The following is a 16,335-nucleotide window of genomic DNA, read 5'->3' on the forward strand; positions in this document are numbered from 1 at the left end:
GTCGCTGCACCGTGGAAGGGGGAGCTGTGACCCAGCGGGCGCCTGCTCTGCTCCAGGCGATCAGAGGGCGGGAGAGTCCTGCAAGACCGGCACCGCGAAGACCTCCGCGGCGTAATCAGTAGTCAGTCGGCGTAAATTCCTTCTTGGAAAATGCATATGTACTCCGTACATTATCATCGTGAATTGACATTTTTTTATTAGTAAGAAGCTATCTTTCTGGGAACTGAAACTCTGTTTTATAGTTTTTAACTTTGATCCTGTGTAATACGGTAAAGATCTGTAGTGTGCGTATGCAGTCCAAAATGTGTAATCACAAAAAATATGAATGTGGAGGTAGTGTTGCGAAATAACAACAACAACAAAAAGCCCCTATTTTTCAGCCAGTATATCCTCTCCGTTAGAGCACAAAAGCAAAGATAATGGGACTTGAGCACACCTGAACGAACTGAGTTTTGAATAATCACCATAAGGCAGTTTGTTTCCTCTCTTCCTCCCCCACAAGAAGAAAAGGATTGCCCTTCACAGTCGTCTCCGAGCACCTGAGAATGGGGGCTGGGCAGGGGGTGGAAGCAATCGGATTACATCCTAATTCTTCTTCCCTCAGGGCATGCCACCTCAGAGCTTTACTTGTTTGTTGTAGAAAATTGGGTTTACTCATTGCATGTTTGTTACAGGAAATTGAGTTTTCTAATATGTAACCCACTCTCTGTGCCCTCATCAATCTCTTTTAAGTTCACTTGACCAGTTTGAAAACTGTTCAGATCTTCTTGGCATTAGGGAAAATGCACCAGATTTCTTCCAGGTGCCAATTTTGGAACATGGAGAAATAGAGAGTGATTATAGCAGAAACATGCTCAAAGCACAATTCAGAGTTTAGATTCCTTAATAGCACATTACACATTCAAATGTTCTTACAAGGAAGAGCCATCAGGGAAATATGCTTACTGGTGGTGGGAGGGGCTATGATTTGAGTCCTTGCCCATGAACCTCAGATCTTATTTACAGTAAGAGCTACTGTGTATGGAACATCTGTGCTCTAGCGGGTGCTTTATGTATGTCATCTCAGAGGCTCACAAAAGCTCCGGAAGTTAAGTCACAGTCCCAAATCCCAGAGAGGCTGTGCAGCTGGGAAGGAGCAAGAAACAGAACCGGTTACTCATCTGTCTTGCAAATTCAGTATTTCCCAACCCAGTGTTCTGGGAAACACTTTTGGCAGTTATTAATAGCTGAGTCTCAACACTGTGTTCTGGAGTCAAGGCTTGGGAATTCCAGGACACTGTTCCCTCTCTCAGGAGTTTGCCATTCACATCAGCATATTAGAATTTCAGAGAAATGTTTAACTCTTCTTCAGTTAGTTGTCCCTAAAGACATTTAGACTCATTTTTTTTGTTTTGTTTCTCAAGGAAGGCCTATTAGTATCCTGGAAACTTACTGGAACTGATGTTGAGTTGCAGTGTCCCCATTTCCCTGGCCCTGGGTACTGAGGCCTACAGCTGGTGAGCACGAGGCATTAAGTCCCCCACATTCCAACCAGAACCGCCATCTTTGGGGCACCATCCTGGCCATCCCCCACCCAAAGAGACTAGGGAAGGGAGATGGGAAGAAAGTCCCAAAAGAAGAATGGTGCTGGGTCAGGGCAGCCTCCGTGGTTTTCCCTCCCCTCTTTGCAAAGTGTCTGTTATCACCACCCCAGCCAGAGGAGGAAGTGTCCCAGGATGAAGTCGTCGGAAGGTTTGGGTGTCTGCATCGCACCTGGAGGCCATGCAAACAGACCAGACAGTGATGGCGGAGAAGTAGAAAACTCGACAGGGCGCTCCAGAGAAACAGAACCACACAGCGTGTGTGTTTGTGTGTGTGCATGTGTACAAAATGTGGGTGAGCCTCATCCAGTCTACTAAAGGCTCTAAGAGAACACACACACACACATGCACATATATACACACATATGATTTATTTTATGGTTTTTTTAATTAAGATTTTCTTTCTTTCTTTTTTTTGAAAAGGAAAGGAAAGGTTTATTTAAAGCTGTACAGACTTGAAGTAGTGACCCAATGTCCCCATTAAAATATCAGCCCTGGCTGGTGTAGCTGAGTGAATAGAGTGTGGGCTGTGAACCAAGGGGTTGCCAGTTCGATTCCCAGTCAGGGCACATGCCTGGATTGTGGGCCAGGTCCCCAGTGGGGGCCATGTGAAAGGCAACCACACATTGGTGTTTCTCTCTTTCTCCCTCCCTTCCCTTTTCTCTAAAAAATAAATAAAATCTTTTTAAAAATCAAAGTTTTTTAGGATAACCACAGATCCCCACAGAGCTCCCTTCTCCCCCTGCCCTAATTCAGGGTACCATAACATTGGAAAAGAAGCACATGTTTGTGTTCCAGGCCACTGACACCGTCAGCTATGTTGCCCATCCAGGCAGGATCTCTAATTACTCCAAAGCCATGTGGCACCTTCTCATGGCCTACTGGCAAGAGTTCTTTCACCCTTTTTCCAGGCAAAGTCTCTCCTGCTTCCCAGGCCACTTGGCCAAAGGGAGCACCCCAAAGCTGCATGGTCCTCTTCTACCAGAGGTGCAGGGGTCTGCACTCTGGCCAAAACCACATGGTTCTTCTCTCCACCAGAGCTACAGAGAGGGTAGGGTCACCACTCTGCCAGAAGCGAGTGGCGATTCTCTGCTAAAGCCACATGGTGATTCTTTCTACCCCCAGCTGCGGGGTCCCCACTCTGTCCAAAAATGCATGGCTTTCTCTCTCCACTGCCACAGCCGATTTTCTATTTTTAGAGCAGTTTTGGATGTACAGCCAAATTGAGCAGAAAGTATGGAGACTTCCCAGATACTACTTCCTGCCCCTGCACACGTATGGACTCCCCCATCATCAGTGTGTTCAACCCGGTGTTCCATTTGCCGGGGCAGGACAAAGGACACATCAGCATCCATGTCTGTAGTTTACTGTAAGGTTCACTCTGCAGTTGTGCATCCCATGAGTTTGGGCAAATGCACAGTGACAGGTATCTACCACTGTGATAGCATCAGTGAGTGTATTTCCACTGCCCTGAAAGTCCTCTGTGCCCTTCCTATTCTTCCCCCACCAAACCCTGGCAACTACTGATCTTTTCACTGTTTCCACAGTTTTGCTTTTTTTCAGACATTGTATAGGTGGAGTTACACAATATATAGCCTTCTCAGATTGGCTTCTTTCGCTTAGCGGTGTGCATTTAAGTCCCTCTGTGTCTTTTCATGGCTTGATAGCTCATTTTGGAGAGGGAGCGATTTACATTAATGAATTGGCTCGCGCACTTGTGGGAGATGGCAAGTCTGAGGCTTGCAGGGAATTTTGGCAGGAATGGGTCTGCGGTCAAGTCCAAACATAGTCTGGGAGCAGAATTCCTTCCTCTGTGGGGACCTCAGTCTCCTCTTAAGGCTTTCAACTGATTGGATGCGGTCACTCCTATCATGGAAGATAGTATGCATTAGTCAAAGTCTGCTGATTGAAATGGTAATCACATCTAAACAATACCTTCATAGCAACATCTTCACTGCTGTTTGACCAAGTAACTAGGCACCACAGCCTAGCCAAGGTGACCTATGAGATTAAACATCCCAACCCCTAAGGAAAGATCAGCAGTCAGAAAGAGACTCAGAACCTCTCTCTCAGCTGGCTTCCCTGATTCATCGGAGAAACTGGAGTACAGAAAAGGGAGGAGTCCCCACGGTAGATCACATGCCCCCTCATGGAGCGCAGGACCAATAAAATGGTATTTGGTCAAGACAGGACAAACTATATAAAACGAAATGATGTCACTCATGTCAACCAAAATGGCTGCTGGTCAGCCATGACATTTTGGTTCAAGAAGGAAAGGACTTAAGTCACGCAGACACATCTGGCGAGTAGGTAAGCCTAAGATATCTGCACACGTGACCAGAACAGACATGTCTACAGAGCAGGACCACCCACAGATAGGCTCCTTGGAAAATTTCCCACTTGGTATCAGGGTTCCTGAGACCCTTATGAAGAGGCCCAGAGGGTGCGAGTACACCACTCTCAGGGGATAAGGGAGGCAGGCTGCCGACCACGGCCGAGACCGCTGAGCTCTACGCACCAAGGTGCTGCCCATGCAGTGCCGACCTCCTGACTGCTGTGCCGATCTTCTGGCTGCTGTGCCCTGCTGCCCACCTCAGCTCTGGAGCTTCTGCTTATAAGACGCTGCCGGCCCCCCTGCCTACAGTGCAGTCTCCCAGATGCATGGACCGAGATTCTGGGACTCAGGTTCCTTCTCCCCCAGTTCTCTTGCGTGATGTTATTACTGATTGTTTCTGAGTGATTATTATCGTTATGAGGTTAGTGTGGATCTAGATTAAATCTGCATTAATGAATAAAAGCTGAGTGAATAGCATAGTCACCTGTGTTGGCTCCCTGTCATTTCTCAGTGCCAGTGTCACCTGCAAGATGGGTGGTCGTATAGGCAGCTCAGCGCTGCTGGTCCTTAAGGCCCGGGTTAGACTACCTGAGCAGCTGACTTCTAGGAAAAACCGTATCACACAACACATGCTCGAAACACCCCTCCTCCACTCCGGGTGGGAGAGGGAAAGAATTGAAAGCACAGAAGAAGCTCCATCGACCTCCAAATCCCTGAATCACAGGCCTGGCCAGGGCTGGGGGAGGACAAGGGATGAAGTTTAGACTGGGGGCTATACATGGGCCTGGACTCGACTTAACTGAAAGTGACTGGGAAAGATGGAATCTTCCAAGGATGTCTCCAGCGGACGATTCAACAGAAAGTGAACGAAGGAAGGTATTTTGTGTTTAGACACCACTGCACTGACATTAATTGATAAAAACAGCAATATTGGTTTTGCAGGCCCCCTATCCTGTCATGTACCTCATTGCATAGACGTTAATAAATTAGTAACACAGTGTTTGAGAGACCTCCAAGTCAGAACACACAGCTTTAATTCATTTCTAGCACCATTACCGTAAGAAAGGCAGATGAGCAGAGAAAAGGTTTTAAATAAATGGAACTGCAAGTAATAAATTCTTTCAACAGCTTTAGCATCTCCATGTCACCATTCAGTCTCCTTAATAAATTAAGGCCTGAGCACAAATCACACAATGAGTCATTATTGGATGCGAGCTTATTTTCTCGGGGAGAAGGCTTAGGGAAAATGTCTTTGGGAAACCTGTACAGAGGTGGGGGTAGCTAGGGGCTTTCATGGTACACCAAACCTGAAACCCCAGAACCTGGCACCAGGAAAGATAACACTGTGTGATTCTGTGCAGTTCAGCTCATGCTAAAAGCCTGTTCTGCATAAATTTCTACAATATCCAAAGTTCGAAGGAAAACAGTTGTATAAAGATACCTTCCAGGAAAGGGAATTAGAATTTACATCCAGCCCTGGCTGGTGTAGCTCAGTGGATTGAGTACGGGGCCTGTAAAGCAAAAGGTCACTGGTTCAGTTCCCAGTCAGGGCACATGCCTGGGTTGCAGGCCAAGTCCCCAGTGGGGAACACGTGAGAGGCAACCACACACTGATGTTTCTCTCCCACTTGTTCTCCTTCCCTTCCCCTTCTCTAAAAATAAATAAATAAAAAAAATATAAAAAAATTTATATCCAGCCCTTATTAGTCAATTGTTCATTTCTTGGGGGTTATAAAACTTAAAAGAGAAGAATGACCGACTAACATCTTTAAAGAGGAAACTGGGATGATAATGAGAACATTGAAAATCTCCCACTCTGTCCTGGTTTCAACCAGAGGCTCAGTTGAGATTTACCGAATACTTGCCATAAAAAGTGTGGATTTAAACTCATCTGGAGGAAAAAAAGCAGGGTGAGGCCAACAAGGCTCTGATCTGCTGCCAGCTATTTTTTCTAGACATGATCCTGAGTACAAGCCCATGTCTGTTCAGCTCAGCACTGTCTCTGGCACCTAGAACTAGCAATGAGACTGACTTATGGTGGGTGCTCAAAAAGAATATTTGTTCAAGGACCACATGAAAAAAATCCACATAAAATGTGTTGCCCATTTTATAAGGAAGGTATGGCCAACCTAACCACGCAGACAAGTGCTGCTGACATTCCTAAGTTAATTGTGAACAAGCCACACTTTCCTCTTGCAGGGCTGAGTACCTGCCATGTTCAAGGCCCTGTGTTAGAGGCAGGGAGAGATACAACAGTCACCAAGGAGACATGACAAACTCATCTGGCATCTTACCACCTTGCCCTTAGAGAGATGACAGCAGTAAGCAGGTAACCATGAGACAAGAGGACAAATGCTAGCCAGCCCAGGAGAAGCATAAAGTGCCAGGAAGGGCACACAGTTAAGTGACCATGACAGAACCCAGATTGAGTGGGTCAAGATGATGCCCCCTTAGCCTCCACTTATTGGGGCCTCGCTCTTTGGTGTTGGGGCGCCAGGGAAGGCTGCTGGAAGGGATCTGACTCACTGTGGGTGTGCCCAGGCCTCACTTTCTAGAGGAGACTGAGTGATGACATGCGGAAACTAACGCCATTGGAAGAAGAATGTATCACCTACAGTTTCCAGGAAGACGGGCGTGGCCATGCCATACCCGGCCACAGGAGGAAGCACCAGGTTTGGTCAGGATACAGAGCAGGAGCAAGGGGCGGGGGGCGCACAGGCCACAGCCTTTCCTGTGTTTTCTGCAGGGTAGGCGAATCAAGGATTGCCTAGTTTGAGTAATCCCAGCAGGCTCTGGGACAGGAGGGCTGTCCTTAGTCGTCTGGGACCCGGCCCTGGGGTGACTTAGGGCAGGGGAGGCATTGACTTGGTGTGTGAGAATTAGATAAGAAACTGGTTTAGAATATGGGCTCTGGATCACAAGGGAGATGAAAAGGACTTTGGGCATTAGTTTGGTTTTGCGATTAGTTGATGCCAATTAGACAAACACTTTACCTATGATGGAAACACGATGGCTGAACCAGTCAGCGTGGACCACGAAGTGATCCGTGCTAGGATGGGGGTGCAGAAAGAAAGGAGCCTGGGTCCCCCCTGACTGTAGAGCTGCTAACTTGCCCTGGACCATCTACCTCCCTGTTCATTTTACATGAGAGACAAATTAAATTTCTAAGGCACCGTAGTGATGTTTCTGTTATGAGTAGCCCAAAATCATCCTAACACGTAGAGGCACTAACTCAGATAGGGTAAATCTGAGAAGACTTGCCGGAGAGGGTGATGTCAGAGTTGAGACCTTGGCAGACAAATCCCAGCCGTGGGGAAGAGTTCCAGTCGGAGGGACCAGCATGAGTAGAGGCCTGTGTGGAAGCCGCCTGGGGGTGTGTGTGTGGGAGGTGTGTGCAGAGGAAGGGTGTTGATGAGAGACGAAGCCGGGGATTGTGTCTGATGCACTCGTTCTTCCAACCCTCAGTCTAGAACCTGACCAAACCCCAAAGGTGTGCTTTAATAAATCTGCGATTAATTACATGGGTCTCTGAAAGCATATCAATCATGATTTTTGACTTCCACCTTGGCTGCAACTCAGGGCTGGAACCAGTTCCACATTCTGACCTTCACAGTGCTGACCCCATTGCCTGGGACAAGGTCCAGATTCTTTGATGAATCATCTGGCATGCTACTTATTCTCTTCCACACACTCCTATAAACATGGCATTTATCACAGCCTCCGCGAAGCATTTTTTTGTGATCGGACAAAAACAGGAGACAGCTTGCACTTGTTTGCTTGTGTGTTTGTCTGTTGTTTAGTTTTGTGTTTAATTTCTAAGAGAGATACGGGGCCTATCTCCAGGGTCAGCTTCGTGGGCATATGACCTGGGCAGTGGCACAAGGTTCCTCACTCAGACAAGCCATCTTGATATTCTTAATGTCAACTGAAGGTCACTGATGTTAATTCAACACCAACAGGCATCCCCAATTTAGAGTGGTGAAGAAGGAAATTTTATTCAGTGCAAACAGCTCAGTTGTGATATAGCGTCATGGCTGTTAGACAGCTCTGCTCTAATAAGACCTCTTCAGTAAGACATCTTCATGTTTCAGCTCCAGCTTATGGCCTGGGTTGGGGGTGGGCGGGTGGCTTCTATAGAAGTCCCCAACCCTGGGCCCTGATTGGTTCATCCTTATGCAAATGAGGACTTCATATCCCTAAAGTTTGATTGGCAGTGTCCAGAAGGCAGTGTCCCATTTGGTCAAAAGGAAGCTGCTCTGATTGGTCAGTGAAGAAGCAGATGGGGCTATAGCTGCACAGCTCCAATTGGATGGGAAAAGCCTCAGTCCAATTGGTTGAATATGGTGGAAATGGGATTCCAGGAACTCCTCCATAAAGGCTGGCTCAGATGGCAGAAACATAATGCAGGCAGGCAGTTCAGTGCAGAGGGAGGTAGTTCAGTGTAGGCTTCTCCCTGAACTGTAGTTTATGTGAGTGGCCTTTTGTAGAAATGGTCACTAGGCTCTATTTTCTAAATTTGAGCCTCGTTAACCACTTGGAGCACTTCTTAGTAGGCATCTTCTTTATCAGGGTCCACAACAAGAGGGCCACACATTTCCATTTTGTACTAGACTCTGCAGATAATGTAGCAAGTCCTACCTACCCCTTTTGTATACACCTTAAGCTTGCGACATTAATTTATCATCGAGTCATGTGAGTCTGACATTTGTAAAACCCTCAATAGTTCAAAAGTTTCCCGTTTTTCTCAGGAAATATATTCCAGACTTCTCAGTGCAGCATGGCATGAAAGCTTTTTATCTTCTGCTACCTTCTGCACCTACATTGACAGCCCTAAACTTTCTTAGACCCATCTCTCTCTACTTTGTCCTACTTTGCTTTACATGTTAACTTCCAACTATTGTTCTACTTTCTGTCTCTAGACTTCATCAACTGTATACCCTGCTCCATCCTGCCTGTCTTCTGTTTCTCTCCTTGGCCAACTCCAACTTATCCTGCAGCTCTGAACTTAGATGTCACCACCTCTGAGAAGCTCTCCCTGATTTCCCCCAAAACTGAGATATGAGGCTATTACAGAATCCTGTGCTAAATATACAGTAGCACTTGTCTTGCAATTGTTATTTTCTGTTTATTTCTGTCTCCCTCAGTACATTGTGATCTCCTTATAGATAGAGACGTCCTTATGCTCTCTAAGATAGTCGTCCTCATGCTCTCAGCACCAAGGAGATACTCAATAAATTTCCAGTGACCAAATGAGTTAATGGATGATGCACAAGTCCCTGGTTTATTTGGAGAATGCATGAGGAGACCTATAAGGTTCTCCTTTGTCTTACCTAGGAGAGCCTCTGAGAGGGGTCTGAGGTCTCTCCTGGGACAGAGCCTTGCCCAGGAAGCTTAAGTGAGATTTCTCTTACCTCAGGACCATGTAACTCTATGTGATTCCTGGAGCAAGTGTTTCTGGAAAAGGAGGAAGTGGGGCCCCAGAAGCTGAGGCTCCTAGGGATGAAAACAGGTGACTTATCTAAATAACTGCACTACTGCAATCAGTATGCCTGTTACATGTGGCACTGCTTGAAAATGAGTGACTCAGCTGTCACTTAGTTTCTTGGAAAGCCTTTGTTTTTGTTTTGAGGCTAATCCCCATGTTCTCTTGCTTCAGATGATGCAACACCCAAGACACAGACATGAAGTTTTATTTAATAAACTTCACTTCCAGATGTATTGTTTCTCTCCCTACCTCCTTTCTTCAGTCAGGATTCCTCTACTCTGTCTCCTTATCTAGAGCAATTTGACATCTTTCTGCAAATTCAAATCTTGAATAGTAAGCTCTCTGAAATATAAAACTTCCTGAATCAACGAGTCATCTGCCTAAATGAATCTGAAATTCTGGTGGGGAGGGAGAAGTGGGAACTTGTTGGAAGTTTAAATTTAGAAAGTAATAACACTCCCCATCCTGATTCTCAATTTCCATTCCTCCTCAGAGCACTAATGCTTGTCCTATAGCTGGTTAAAAGTGGTTATGGACATACTTAAATATTAAACGGGAGATTCCAGAGAGAGAGAGAGAGAGAGAGCTATCTCTAATGTGCAAGAAAACAGAACTTTGTAGTGAGAAAACAATCTTTCTTGTTTGGTCTTTCTGGCTAACTCCCACAAAATTTTGCTTATTATTTCGGATCTAGAGCCCACACCTGATACCTCTGAGAATGATTCTTGGGTCCCTGTGGATCCAGGTTTAGGTTACACGGTAAGAATGTGACAGCTTTGCAGCCTTATAAAACTAACCTCTTCCTTACTATATAGCCTGTCCTTAAGGAATTTAGGTCCAAGCAGTTTTTCTCTGGCTCTGAGTCTGAAATGAAACTTTGACATATGCTAATGATGTAACTAGTCTGAGATAGTTGGCTTAACCAGTGATTAAAAATACTGAATGGACTCAGGAGTCTGGAGGCTTTGCTAGAAAAAAATGATAAAGATTTATTCAAGAGTCTTAGGGTTTGCAAACTGGAAACCAGCTAGGCAAGAGTGAGTAATCCAGCCCCAGCTGGGGTAGCTCAATGGATTGAGTGCAAGCCTGCAAACCAAACAACCGTGGTTCGATTCACAGTAAGAGCACATGCCTGGGTTGCAGGCCAGTTCCCAGCACGGCACTCACGAGAGGCAACCATACATCGATATTTCTTTCCCTTTTTCCTTCCCTTCCCCTCTAAAGATAAATAAATAAAATATTTTAAAAAAGAGTGAGTGATCCAAAGAATAAAGATAAGTGGAGAGTTCTCCTAGTAGAAAATTCATTCTTGAGAAGAATCAGTTGTGCATTCTTAGCCTCTAGACTGGTCTGAAATGGTCACCCCCCAGATGATCAGTGGTCTGGATACCGGAACATCCTGTTTTTAGTCCTTCAGTGGGTAATGGGAGGGTTATCTGCAGGTTTGGTGTTTATTTATATCAGGCATTGAGGCAGTACTGGAAAATTTAAAAGTTTAAGTTTCTAGGATAGTTAAAACAAGGAATCAAACAAGGTATGAGGAATCATTTCCTCATACTTCAGCCTACTTGATTTACTGTAGTGACTCCATTTTTATTTTTTCTCCCTGTCCCTCAGAAACTAGCCTAGGACAAGTGAACTTCCAGACAAAACACCAGATGGGAGGAAACAACCCCAAATTGTAGTCCTATCTTTCCGTTTCTCTCAGAGCTTTCTGTTGAGTCTTGCAGAAACGTTGTGACAATAATTGGCTTGATGACTGCTTTTTTACAGCTGCAGTCCTGATTTAAAATGCTACCCAAAGCACAGTGAGGATGTCCTTGACACACATCCTAATTTCTGGGAAGAGATTTACTACCACAGTTAAGTGAGCTGGGAAGCAGAGACAAATTGCTCTTGGCGGCTTCCACAGCGGTTCAAAGTACTGCAGTTGACCGGAATCACACCCTGCAGTTTTCCCTCCTCTAGAGTGCAAGGTGCCAGCAGAGAGAGCACTGCACCAACTTACTATCTTCAAGATAGGTGTGGAAGGGCAGAAACCTACCACCCAGCTGTACTGTAAAAGAACCTTCACCCCGTGATAGAGTTACACGACTGACCCAGCGAAAGAGTAAAGGCCCAGAACTCCACTGCGGGCTGATCCTGGGACCGCCAGTGGTGCAAGATGATTTATTTACATTGAGCTGGCTGCGCTAACAGCAGGCTGGAGACCTCAGTGACGTCACCGGCCGGGCGCGGGTCACCTGTCTCCGGGCGCCCCGCCCCTCGTGCTCCTCCTACTCCCGCTGCGTTCCCAGCGCAGGGTCAGACTGGCCATAGCCGCCGCTCGGAGCTTTCTGAAAAGACGCGTGAGCGAAGGCCGGAGGGCGTGCAAGCGAACCTGCGGCGAGCAGGGCCGGAGAGAAAGCGGCGAAGGAACCCACAGCAGCCGCGCGGCGGCCAGGAGTGACGCGGCCGAGGTTCTTGAAAAGTTGGGTGCGGGCTCGTGCCACTGTCCCCGCCGTCCAAGCGATGAAGATGGTCGCGCCCTGGACGCGGTTCTACTCCAACAGCTGCTGCCTGTGCTGCCATGTCCGCACTGGTACTATCCTGCTCGGCATCTGGTACCTGGTGAGCGCGGGGGTCCGTGATGACGCGCCGGGGGCGCACCTGCCCGGGTGGAGGCGCCAGCGTCCAGATTTCCCCCGGGACCCCGCCCCGCGCCTCCGCCTCGCGTTTCAGGGCCTCAAGTTGGCTCCTGGCTCGGCCTGGGGTTGGGCGACTGCGTCCCTAATCCGCCTAAAGTTCTATTATTAGAAACTTAATTCTCGGGGTTAGCTGGTCCGCGACCGCCCCGGGTCGGCCAACCTGTGGCGGGGGGCCGGGAGGGGCCGGGAGTTGGGGGCAAGTCGGGGGTGCCGGGCGGGCGGGGCGCGCCCGAAAGCCCTTGGCGCCGAGCCGCCCGCGGCCCGTGGTGAAAGTATAGTTGGTCAGTTGGTGGCCTGAGGACTCGGATGTTATCTGAGGAGCACGTGTGTTCTTTTCTTTCTTCCTAGCGCTCGGTGGGCTTTGTGTCGGGACGGGTCCCGACGGCGCCGAGAGGTGACCGGGCAAGTTTGTTACCCTGCGGTCGGGGTGGTGCGCCCGGCGCGCCCGCACCTGGCCTCGGGCTTGCTGCCCAGTCTCCTGCGCGCGTTGGCGCCCGGAGTTGCCGAGTTTGAGGATTCCTGCCACAGTCTGTGAATGGTTCTAACCCCCCCCCCCCACATTCTTGTTTTAAAGCCATTTTGGGGGGGAGGGATTTACTTGTGGTTTACTGCTTTCCAGTCAGCCCGGGGAAGCCATTTTACACCCACTTTCCTGGTTATTATTATTATTGGCAGGTGATCGATCCCTGTACTTTTCTTAGCAGACCTCAGGCAAATGTGAATTTTTTTTTAAGATTGGAACTTTTAAAGATATTATTTTTACGGGAGCAATAAGTTTTAGCAGGAGCAGTGAGGAAACTTGATGACATCCTACTCCGCGCCTGTTCACATTGACTGTGGGCACCCCTAGACCGCGCCAACGTCGAGTAGGTGGGGGCTTACGCCTGAGCCACTTAAGGTGACTACCCTCGAGTCAGGAGGAAATACCTTAAAAATTGTAGTAAAATAGCACATAGAACTTTTTTAGTGAGAATACAATTTTCTTAATAGAGTTTTTTTTGTTGGGTCGTTCAATTATTTGATATAATATGAACATCATGTCCGATTGTGTAGTTGTGACATTTTAAGCAAAAAATTCCCCCTACCCCCAGGCATATGGTGGTGTCTGTGCTATTTATAGTGTCCACTTTCTTTTAGTCAGTGCCTGTCGCGGGACACACAAAACATTTTTTTGTCTTGAAAGATTCTTGTTTGGTGTGAGTGCAGATAGAACCTCAGTGTCTTGGCTCAACCCTAACTGCTAAAAGTCAGGAAATCCTTTACAGAAATGTAAAATTACTGTGTAGCAAAAGGATAATAGGTGACTTCAAGATATTTTGTGCTTTTATTGATGATGACATTATTTTATGCAAATGACTTGTATTGCAAACATTCAAATCTGCAGACTTGCAGTGCAAGAACATCAATGAATGTAATTTGTAAAATCTAGGGCACTGCATTAGGCAAATGTACTGCGTGATCTATAGGAAAGATAAATCGGCTTGAGCCCTGTTGTTGGCTGAAAGCCAACCAGACAGTATTTGCAGGATAAAAGGAGAATACTTTGCATGCCTTTTCTACCGTTGGAGCATGCTCATTGTGTAAAGTTGTTATTGGGGTGTATGTTTTAGCGTTTAGAAATATGTGGCCTTTTGAAAGATAATTAGAAAACTTTCCAGCAGATGTAAGAATGCCTGTTCAGGCAAAACGAATTGATAGGAAATTGGCTTAAGTACTGGCAATCTTTATTAGAAGTCTTTTTCACTTCATGAAACAATGTAGACTTTTTTTTAAGCAGTGATTTTTCCCTCATAACTTTAAATGTAATTTGGTTATCCAGAACTTTGATTTACATGAACAGTTTTAAACAGGGTCACCGGAGAGGGAGGCACCTCTCCGGCTCCCCGCCCCCCCCCCTCACTTCACTAGCCATCTGGATGGAATTCCAGCAGTTACAGAGAGGGGCGGAGTGTTCAGGAAAAGTGGGGTAGGGTTATGGGTAGAAGTTCAAATAAGAATCACTGTAAGGGTTTTTCCTTAAGCTAATAAATAATCACCAGATAGTTAAAGTGGATATTTTTAATGCAGTTTCTTTTTATTCTTATCCTATGAGAAAAAAATGAGGCGAAGAGGGCTTAGGTGATTTACATAAAGACCCCTAGGTGGTTTGTTCTGAGTGATGTCTTAGACCATCCTGTTTTCACTGTTTGAATTTTTAAAAGTCATGTGAGTGTCTTTTATTTTTGCTTTGAAATAATAAAGGTTTTCTTCAGCCCAGTAACAAAGCATATTGATTTCAGGTATTTATATTAGAAACCCTTTTATTTGTCTTTGTTTTGTTTTTTTCTTTTATTGAGGCATAATTTATATATGGTGAAATTCACAGATATTAAGCATACAATTCATTGACTTGACAAATGTGGATACCTATGTAACCCACATCCCTGGAGAACATTTCCAAAACCACAGAAAATTCCTTTTCGTCTTTTTCCAGTTAATCTTCATCACATGCGTCCCCGCCCCAGAGACGTGTTTTCCTTATTCATATAGGTGGAATTATACTCTTTTGTACCTAGTTTCTTTCACTTAGTATAATCCTTTATGTTGTTGGATTATAATAGTAGTTCTTTTTATTGCTTAGTATTATTGTATGAATATACCACAATTTACTCATTCGCTAGATGATGGACATTTAGATTGTTTTCAGTTTGTGATAGGGATAAAGCTGCTCAATATTCTTGCATAAGACTCCTTGTGGACATATATGTTTTTAATTCTCTTGAGTAAATACCTAGGAGTGGAATAGCTGATCCTTGGGTAGATGTATGTTTAACTTTATAAGAAGACTGCTGACCAGTTTTCCACAGCAGTTCTGCCATTTACCCTCCATTCAGAATGTATGAATTTCCGTTTGCTCCACGTCTTAGTCAACATTTGGTGTCGTCAGTCTGTTTAATTTTAGCCATTGGGGTGGGTGTGTATTGGTAGCTCATAGTGGCTTTAGTTTACGTTTCCTTATGACCAATGATACGGAAGTTTATCTTTGCTTACTGGCCTATCATGTATCTTTTTTTGTGAAGTGCTATTTATTGCCTGTTTTTATTGGGTTTTATCTTTTTTTTCTTATTGATTTGTAAGAATTCTTTATGTATTTTGGATATCAGTCCTTTGTTAGATTTGTCAACATTTTCTCCCAGTGTGGTTTGTTTACTTATTTGGTTAATGGTGTTGTTCAGAAAATTTCCTGGGACTGAGAGGCCAAAGAGAGAGAGGCTGGCAACTCCAGATATCAAGATTATATTTAAGGGGACATACCAGGCATCTTGGGCAGCAGCAAGACATCATGGGTATTTTCCATATTGCATGGCAATTGCTAAAGAATTATATATAGAACAGGGCAGGATGGATAGAGGTATGGGGGGTGTCACCATCTGCCCCAGATAAGGGGAAAATTTGACACATACTTGCCCCAGGGCAGAGCAAGGGCCTATTTTAGGAACCAGCCTGCTTGGGGGATGGGAGGGGTCTATCAGACAGTATCTGAGGGGATTTATAGGCAGCAGTCTCCGCCTGGCTGGGGTCTGGCAGCACCTAACTGGCAGGTTCTTCATGGAACTGTCTCCTCCACAGATGCATTCATGAATAGGGGTTGTTTATTCTGCCAAAGTTGTAAAAGTATTCTCGTAACGTTTTCTTCAGCAGCTTTATAGCTTTAACTTTTATATCTGTGATCCATCTCAAATTCATTTTTGTATTATAATGTGGAGTTGAGTTTTGTATTTGTTTATTTAAAAAGGTAGTTTAGCCCTAGCTGGAGTGGCTCAGTGGATTGAGTGCCAGCCTGTAAATCAGAGGGTTGCCCGTTCGATTCCCAGTCAGGGCACATAACTGGGTTGCCAGCCAGGTCCCCAGTGGGGACAGGGCGTGAGAGGCAACCACACATTGATGTTTCTCTTATTCTTTCTCCCTCCTTTCCCTTCTCTAAAATAAATAAATAAAAACCTTAAAAAAATAAAAAGGTAGTTTAATCACTTAACATTTAAAAAGTTGAATTATTATATAATTCTGTAATAACTACAAGTGTTCATAGAAAGACTAATAGGATGCTTATCCATCTTTACAGAGAATGGTTTCCAGAGGGATCATGATATTAATACCTGAAGCTGTACAGTCTTCTGGGGTTCCCTGTCTTTCTTCAAGAGAACTTAGTATTCTAAACCTGAATCCTGGTTTCCAGAGGGATCATGATACAAAGAAATATCTGGAGCG

General features: G+C 45.6%; 1 protein-coding gene across 1 annotated transcript in view; it reads left to right on the forward strand.

The window, feature by feature from the left end:
* The first annotated feature begins 11,675 nt into the window (after nt 1-11,675).
* Nucleotides 11,676-16,335, forward strand: part of LAPTM4B (lysosomal protein transmembrane 4 beta) — a 60,729-nt gene continuing 56,069 nt past the window's right edge. Inside the window, exon 1 of the mRNA XM_037048246.1 lies at nt 11,676-12,010. Within this exon, the coding sequence (XP_036904141.1) occupies nt 11,912-12,010 (99 nt within the window). The 5' untranslated portion in view covers nt 11,676-11,911. The remainder of the gene's footprint in view (nt 12,011-16,335) is intronic.

Source organism: Sturnira hondurensis, unplaced genomic scaffold (genome assembly GCF_014824575.4).
Source record: "Sturnira hondurensis isolate 20B ecotype Veracruz unplaced genomic scaffold, ASM1482457v3 Scaffold0006413, whole genome shotgun sequence".
Taxonomy (NCBI): domain Eukaryota; kingdom Metazoa; phylum Chordata; class Mammalia; order Chiroptera; family Phyllostomidae; genus Sturnira; species Sturnira hondurensis.